This window comes from Ursus maritimus, unplaced genomic scaffold (assembly GCF_017311325.1).
Source record: "Ursus maritimus isolate PB19 unplaced genomic scaffold, ASM1731132v1 scaffold_23, whole genome shotgun sequence".
Taxonomy (NCBI): domain Eukaryota; kingdom Metazoa; phylum Chordata; class Mammalia; order Carnivora; family Ursidae; genus Ursus; species Ursus maritimus.
In genome coordinates, this window is record NW_024424786.1 from 47,359,641 (window position 1) to 47,367,680 (window position 8,040).

The 8,040-nt window shown below is 61.3% G+C and overlaps 2 protein-coding genes across 9 annotated transcripts in view; both read right to left on the bottom strand.

Moving 5' to 3' along the window:
* Positions 1-962, bottom strand: part of PGGHG (protein-glucosylgalactosylhydroxylysine glucosidase) — a 7,329-nt gene extending 6,367 nt beyond the window's left edge. For 2 of the 8 annotated variants that reach the window (XM_040639775.1, XM_040639772.1), the window contains exon 1: positions 97-935. The gene's annotated coding sequence lies outside the window, so the exon portion shown is untranslated. Of the gene's footprint in view, positions 1-96 lie in introns of all 8 variants that reach the window. The other 6 variants (XR_005837207.1, XR_005837206.1, XR_005837205.1 and 3 more) reach the window with 6 other exon arrangements.
* Positions 963-2,257: 1,295 nt separating this feature from the next.
* NLRP6 (NLR family pyrin domain containing 6) overlaps positions 2,258-8,040 on the bottom strand; it is an 8,877-nt gene continuing 3,094 nt past the window's right edge. Inside the window, exons 5-9 of the mRNA XM_040638804.1 lie at positions 5,916-7,923; positions 4,989-5,084; positions 3,724-3,894; positions 3,452-3,619; positions 2,258-2,977 (exon numbers count right to left, since the gene is read on the bottom strand). Coding sequence (XP_040494738.1) covers positions 2,839-2,977; positions 3,452-3,619; positions 3,724-3,894; positions 4,989-5,084; positions 5,916-7,923 — 2,582 coding nt within the window. The 3' untranslated portion in view covers positions 2,258-2,838. The remainder of the gene's footprint in view (positions 2,978-3,451; positions 3,620-3,723; positions 3,895-4,988; positions 5,085-5,915; positions 7,924-8,040) is intronic.

Consider the following 8,040-nt stretch of genomic DNA (forward strand, 5'->3'; position numbering starts at 1 on the left):
CGGGGGGGGGGGGTGCGGAGGCAAGCGGCCCGGGGCGGGGGCGGGGAAGGAGCCGGAGCTCCGGGAGGCAGGCTGGGGAGGGTCTCTGGGGCTCACCGCAGCCCTGTAGGTCCCCAGGCTCCAGCCCGCTCAGCGTCGCCCCTCCAGGCCGAAGCGGGAAGTAGCCTGCCGCTGCCCCGTGGCCGGAAGGCCTTGCGGTCCCCGCCCCCAGGGCCGCGCAGGGCGGGGCAGCTGGGCAGGCGACCGGGTGCGTGGCTCCGTGTGCAGACCCGGTGCTACTGGTGCGCGGGTGGCGCTCGCAGGAAACTGCGTGAGGAGCACAGTTTGAACTCTGACCTCAGGGATGCGTCCAGGGATGGATAGGAGAGGGGCAGGGGCCTTTGGTGCACGGTTGCCCCGGTCCGGTCTCGGCTTCCTGTGTCTCTCCCTCCGTGAGCCCCCAGGAGAAGTCCCTCCCTTTGCTCTGGCCCCACCTTCTGGCTCTCCCCAGCCTCTGCTCTCAGACTCCGTTTCGTTTCCCCCACCTGTCCACCTGGATGCTCCAGGGCTGGGCCCTGGGCCTGTCTCCTTGCCTCTCTGGCCCTGGCCTGACCCACATGTCTGTGCTCTGACCACTGGGCCCCGCCAGAGACACTCAGATTCAACGTGTCCCTGGAAACCAGCTCTTCTTGCAACTCCCCCAGTACAGGTGCTGGAGACTCCACCTTGGTCCAGCTGCTCAGGCCCCCTCTGTCCCCCCCCCCCCACTTCCAACCAAAGGTCCTGTTGTACTGCACTTGCCAGCTCTCACCGTCCCCACTGCAAGCTCCAAGACCAAGCTGTCTTCTTGGATAAACACAGTCCACACTCTGCTTCTGCTCTGCCCTCTATGGTCCTTGTTAACACCGAGCCGCAGCCACCCGGAGAGTGATGGGGCAGACTGTGCCTTCTGCTCAGAAGCCTGCAGTGGTGGGGGCACCTGGGTGGCTCAGTCGTTAAGCATCTGCCTTCCGCTCAGGCCGTGATCCCAGGGTCCTGGGATCGAGCCCCGCATGGGGCTCCCTGCTCGGCGGGAAGCCTGCTTCTTCCTCTCCCACTCCCCCTGCTTGTGTTCCCTCTCTCGCTGCCTGTCTCTGTCAAATAAATAAATAAAATCTTAAAAAAAAAAAGAAAAAGAAAAAAAAAAAGAAGCCTCCAGTGGTGCGCACCTCACCTGGAGGACAGGCCAGCCAGCATCCCTGACCCCACCCTGACCCCCTCCCCCAGTCCGCTGCTGCCACTCTAGCTTCCTTGCGACTTCTGTAACAGTCCAAGCATGCTGTGGACTGAATGTGTGCCCCCAAATCCACCAGTGTGACCATGTTTGGAAGTGGGGCCTTTGGGGGGTAATTAGGTCAAGAGCTGTCAAGAGTGGGATTAGAGGCCTTACAAGAAAAGTCCTGAGGGCTAGCCTGCTCTTTCCACCATGTGAAGAAACAGCAAGAGGACAGCCCTCTGCAACCAGGAAGAGGGTCCTCACCAGACACCAGATTGACTGGCGTCTTGGACGTCCCAGCCTCCGGCACTGTGAGAAATAAATTCCTGTGTTTGATAAGCCCCCCAGTTTATGGTATTTTTGTCATGGCAGACGAGCTGGCTAAGACACTCCTCTTCATGGCCTTTGTACTTGGCTGTTGCTTTACCTGGAACACTTTCTTCGAGATATTCTCGGGGCTTGATGCCTCACATCCTTCTGTTTTCAAATGCCCTGTCCTCAGACTTCCACAGACCCCTGACTTGTAACAGGAAAGCCTCGCTTGGCTCCATTGTCCTCCCTCATTTGCCCTACTTCATGTTCCCCCAGAGCACTGGTTGGCCCCTGTCTATACATGTTTATTGTCTGTCTTCCTGCCAGGTTTCAGGAGGGGAGGTTTGTCTGTTTTGTGGAATGAATGGCTGGACTTGAAAGGTGATTATGGAAGGGAGTTTCCCCCGAGAAGTGAAGGCACTGACTCCCATGGTTCTCATCCACCTGGACTGAGGTCTCAGGAGCTGGTCAAGCCCTGCAGTGTAGAGCAGAGACCTTAGGATTCGGGAGCTGTCCACTGCTGGCCCTGTTCATCAAAGCCAGGTCTTGCCTCAGAGCTTCCTGTAGTCAGGCTATAACCCTGAGCCTCAGTTCCCTCATCTGGGAAATGGGGAACACAACCCCACCCCATACAGGTGGATTGGGGACCAAAGGAAAGATTGTAAGCACTTGTTAGGATGCTTGGCCACGTGCAACAGAAATCAACAGAAGTGACTCCAAAGGAGAATGTATTATCAGTGCATGGGGTGGGGGGCAGGCTGTCTACCACCCGTGCCATCATGGCTCCCAGCCAGAGTCCCAGCTGCTGCTCCATCTCCCCTCTCCCCTGGTCTCCGTCCCTGAAGACCTAGAAGGTGAATGGGCACCTCTGGGCTGGGACTACACAGCCTCAGGGATGGCTTCGCTCCCAATGCCAAGACACAAATTCCTGGGGAGGAATGGTGACCTGCCCACCTTTGGTCAGGGGTCAGCCGCTGCTTGCTCTCCCGTGACCAGGGACAGAGTTGTTGGGTCTGTGGGGCCCATAGTGCAGATGGGGATGGGATCAGTGAAGGGGTCGCTCTGCACTGAACACACCAGGTGAAGGCCAACACAGGGTAGGTGCTCGATGACTGGGAGCTCTCAGTTTCCCCAGGTAAGGGACCACATGTGTCCTCGCCTCCCACCTGCCTGCCCCCAGCTCCTCAGGCTCCAAAGAGCTGCCCAGAGCTGAGAGCAACACCTTCCTGCCCTTGGGATGAAGAAGTCGACTCCGTAGGGCTGCCTAGAGTCCTCCCCTGGCCTTCAGGGCCTCAGAGGGCACTGCTGAATCCTGTGGGAGGGTTGGGGTGACTGTCCAGTGCTGGGTGGGAGATGACCAGACCTGGCTTTGCCGTCCTCACTGTCCGCAGCTCCTTCAGCGACTGCTCGCTCAGCGCCATGGAAGTCAGACTGTAGTCGTGCACACAGAACACAAGTGGGAGTAGGTTGGGGAAGCTGAGGCCAAGGCTAGGGGGACAGTAACAGGGCAGCAGTGTGGGGGCAGTGATGGGGCTGTTGGCCTGGGCTGTGCTAAAGGCATGCAGTGACAAAAGGTGGTTAGGCAGGGCCATCAGAGACTGGGGGAAGGGGTTAGGGGCTGGGGGCCAGAGCCTTTGGGGGAGTAACAGGGTGTTGGGATCACTGGCCCAGACTTGCCATGGGCACCAGATGACAGATGGACATTTGGTCTGGTAGAGTGACTGAAGCCAAGGGCTGGGGCCAGGGCTTTGGAGCACGGCTCTCCAGGGGCTGGGTTTGAGTGTGGTCGCTCGGGGGGCCCCGGGAGGGGTTCCACTTAGGGGTCCAGGGGAAGTCCCCAGGCACCCAGCCCAACCCACCGTTGAGGGGCTGAGTCCCCAGCACCTCTCCCACCCCTGCCTCCACCTGAGGGTCTGCAGGCGGCATCCTGGTTGCTGTAGGACCGCACACAGGTAGGTTACCATGGACTCTGACAGGTGACAGTCACTGAGATCCAGGGTAGTCAACGCTGGGCTCTGCCTGAGCATGCTGATGAGGTAATGAAGTGCTTCCTGGAGGCCGGGCTGCTGCACCCTGAGGGGAGGGGAACTCAGGACTGCAGTGGACACTCCCCCCTCCCGCCCCTGGCCCACGACCCTGCCCTTGCCCCTTCCTTAGTCTCCCAGGCCAGGCCTCACCAGAGCTTCTGCACCCGGCACTGGGGCCAGGCCAGGCCCTCGCTCAGCACGCGCAGGCCGGCCTCGCTGAGCTGGTTGTGGAGCAGGCCCAGCTCCCTCAGGGCGGGGGCCTCCCTCAGGGCCTCAGAGAGGTCTTGGCAGACAGAGTCGGGCAGCTTGCAGCGGGACAGCCTGTGGTCAAGAGGCACACGGGTCTGCGTTCGGGCCCCTTGGCTGCCTTGCCACACCCCAGCTCTGCAAACTGCCCCGTCCTTGGGTGGCTGAGGTCCCCTCTGGCGATATGTTGGCTCCGCAGGAACAGAGTTTCCTTCACCCTTTGTCGCCACATGTGTGCCTGGGGAGCCTTGGCCATATATGCCAGTGCTGGACCGCACTCCGCTTTTCCCTTAGGACACAGCGCACTACCTTAGACCTTACTGTCCACGTGGTTAATTGCATATCCTTGTCCGTCGAGTTAAGGTAGGCCATAGGTTATTCAATTAGCCGGTCCCCGACAATTGAGCACCTGTAGTGTTTCTACTTTTTGGCCATTATAAATAATGCCGTGACGAACATCTTCACACATTCAGTCAGGGGCAGAATCGATGGGCCAAATGTGCCGATGGCCTTCCTGGCTCCCCCTGTCTGTCTCCAGGTTGCTGGAATCCCCCCCCCAGCTACGTGGCCACGTCACCTTGCCACCAGCACTAGTTCCTCAGCTCCTCTTTCTTCCTGCCCGCTTGGTGGTAGGTCATGGGTCATGTACTCAGTGTTGCCACATTAACTCTCACACGAACCCTCTGAGGCAGAGTCTGCTGGCTCCACTTCATAGGGGCAGAAACAAGCTCAGACAGACTGACTTGCCCAAGGGCTCAGAGCCTGTGCCCCACTACTTCCCTCCACCGCCTGTAAGAGTTCAGAGGGCCTGCCCAGCACTCCCAACAGCACCCAGCAGCCTTCCTTCGTTTGTTTGCTTCCTTTCTTTGGAAGGAAAGCATGTTCCGGTCTTCTTTAACCCTCCCCCAGAATGCTTAGCTGCACCATGCTTTCCACTCAAACTGGGGCCAAACCCTCCTTCCTAACTAACACCGAAGCTGGTCTTGGACCCCTGTCCCCATCCCCTCCTTCCTCCTCCGTCCTGTGTGGGCACAGCCTGTTGACCCCAGCCCGGGACACCAGAGGCCACAGGTTCTCAGCCTGTCCCCTCAGCCGTTTCCAGACGGGGCTACTCCTCCGTCCCTGCTTTGCATGCCTTCCAAGGGAGGGGTGGGGGCATGGCCACTCACGTCAGGCTGTTCAGACCACAGTGTTGGTCAGTCATGGCCTCGAAGAGTGAACGTAGTGCAGAGGCCTGGGGTTTTCTCATGGTGGCTTGTGAACTGCTAGGAGAGAGAGCAAGGTGAAGCCCACCCGTCCCCTTCCAGTTCCTACCTCTTTCCAGTGGTCCTGAGGTGTCAGAGCTGCCTCTGCCCTCAACCCCAAACTGAGCCAGGGCCCCTCCACCCTCTTCACTCCAAACCCAGAGTGAAACCTCTGAGCTGGGGCCCGTGCACCTCCCCGCTGAAGCTGTCTATATGAGTCCAGCCCGTGTGGGGCGGCATGTCACTCACATTCCGAGGTGGGTCTATCCTTGCACCTGCAGTGGGCGTCCCCAGCCCCAGCCCCTGCCAATATCCTGACGTTCATTATCTCAACAGACGCTGAGCTCTGGGTCAAGTCTGGGTTGGAGCTAAGACAATTTGTCCCAAAGGAGCTGAGGTTCTGGTGAAGGGGATAGACCTGGGTAGATGTCATGGCATACAGCAGTCTATGGGGCACTTCTGGGGCCACAGGGGTCCCAGGCCAGCTGGGGGAGCCTGGCAAAGCACAGATGATAGGCAGCGAACAGAGTGTTCTGGGTGGAGGGAACAGCAGGTTCAAAGCTCAGGGCACAGCAGGCATAGTGTATTCCAGAACTTATTAGAAAGCTGGGCCAGAGCCGCACGGAGGTTTGCTAGGAGGTTTTGCCTTGGATGTGGACAGATGGGCGTTGGCATGGCAAGGGCACTCTGGGTAAGGAGATGGACAGATGGACATTGGGAGGCTGCCTTGCAAGGGGGTGCGATCCTCCTCTGGGGGAGTAGGCGTCCGGTGTGGACGTGCTCCCCCACCCAGACCGACGCAGGGGCACACACATTCCCCCCACCGAGGGCCATCTTGCCCCGTAGACTCACGAGCTGCCACTCAGGCTGCCATGCAGCCGTTTCATCAGGCTCTTCTTCTTTTTCTTCTCTTGCGCGGGGACCAGTCCACAGCTAACCAGCCGCAGTGCCTGCCCGGCAGGGCAGCACCTTACGCAGTAGCTCAGGACGACCAGGTCCATGCGGCTGAAGCGGACTCGCTCCAGCTCCAGCTCAGGCAAGCCCCGCAGCGCCTGGTGCACAAAGGCGCCCTCCTGCGTCTCGTACAGGCAGTAGAGCAGCTCCAGCGGGTAGTTGAGCTCGCCCTCCTCCTCTTCTGGCTCCTCGGTCTCTTCGGCCCCCTCAGCTGCCGCCCTAGGGCGGCCCTGGCCCTGCTCCTGCACCCACCGCAGGACCTCCTGCTTCACGCGCTCTGAAACCACGCCGCCGAAGTGGCGCTCGATGTCGCGCATGCGCTCTGTGTTCAGCAGCCCGAAGAGGAAGCGCGTGGTGAGCGTGAGGTGGCAGCGCAGCTCGGTGTCCCCCCGCAGAAGCGCTCCTACACTGTCAGCCGGTGCCCCGAGATCCCGCTCATCCTCCAGAAGGTAGGACAGCGCGGTGAAGAATTCCTGGAAGCTCTGGTCCATGAACTGGTAGGTGACCTCCGTCTCCAGCACGCCCGGCAGCTCTTTCTTGCTGAGAAACAGCGTCTGGACTTTAGAGCCGCGAAGTGCCAGTCGTTCCAGATCCTTCTCCCCGAACTGTGCCCTGTGCCGGAGGGTGCCTTCACGGGCCAGGCGGCACAGCTTGCGCAGCTCGCCCTGCATCTGGGGACCATCGGCGGCAGGCGCCGAGCTCAGGACGCTGGCGATGAAGAACAGGTACACAGACGTGGTCGTCTTGGAGGTGCGCGACAGGTCCTGGCCGAGCTCGAGCTGCTGGCGCAGAACAGTACACACGATCCAGCACACGAAGGGCACGAAGCACAGCGCAAACAGCGTCTCGTTCTCCTTCACGAAGCGGTAGGCACGCTCCGCCATCCGTTCGTCCCGAAAAAACTTGTGGAAGTACTTCTTCTTGTCCTTGTCCGAGAAGCCGCGCACCTCCGCGCACTGCGGTGAGCACAGGCGGCTCTGCAGCCTCCCGGGGGCGGTGGCGCGCGCGGTCACCAGCAGGCGGGCATGGGGCAGCAGCGTCTTGCTCATCAGGCTGCCCAGCACCCGCGCGCCGTCTGCCGCCTCGAAGGGGTCTGTGCAGGGCGCGGCCTCGCCGGGCCCCGGCGGCGGCAGCTCATCCGCGCCGTCCAGGATGAAGAGCAGCCGCTCCGAGCGCGCGAGCATCTGCCGCACCGGCGCGCTGCGGTGGGGACACTGGTCTAGGATCAGGTCGGCCAGGCTGCACGTGCCCGGTCGCTCCAGCAGCTCGCGGCAGGGCAAAAAGAAGGCGAAGTCCACCTGGTCGTGGTACAGCTTGCCTGCCGCCCAGTCGTACAGGATTTTCTTAGCCGCCATGGTTTTGCCGATGCCCGCCGGGCCCTGCAGCACCACGGTCAGAGGCCGCTGACCTTCTCCGTCGCGGCCGAACAGGCGGTTGAAGGTGTGGGTGTCCGAGCGCCGAGCGCGCTCTGGCTCCTGCTCCTCCGCGAGCCCCGGAGCCTCGTCCACCAGCGTAGCGCCCTCGCGCGCGATGAGCAATTTGGTGAAGCGCTTGTTGATCTTGACCGAGCGGGCGTTCCGCTCCTTCACCTTGGCATGCTGCTGCAGGACGTGCTCTCTGTACTTCTTCTTGTACTCTGGTGGGGGCCAGGAGAGGGGCCGGAGGGAGTAGAGGGAACGGGGTGTGCGTGGGGCGGGGGGAGGACAAGGGCCATTCCCCAACACACTAGGCTCAGGTGTGTTTCCCCAGCTACACCCCAGCTCCTCGCCCCAGCCAGCCTTCCCACACACTCTCCTCCCCGGGAACAGCTGTCGGGAACCTCTCGCGCTGCAAACCTGAGGGTCGCTCCCCACCCCGCCCCCGCCGCCCCGACAGCTTGGGGCCTGTGCTTGGGACTGAGAGAGACCTACCGGACACGGAGAGCAGTGCCGAAGAGCTGGGGCCGAGCCCTGGAAGGGAGACCAGTGGTGAGGCCCTGCAGAACGTGCAGGGGCGGGGCGGGGGCCGCAATAGGGACTTGGGG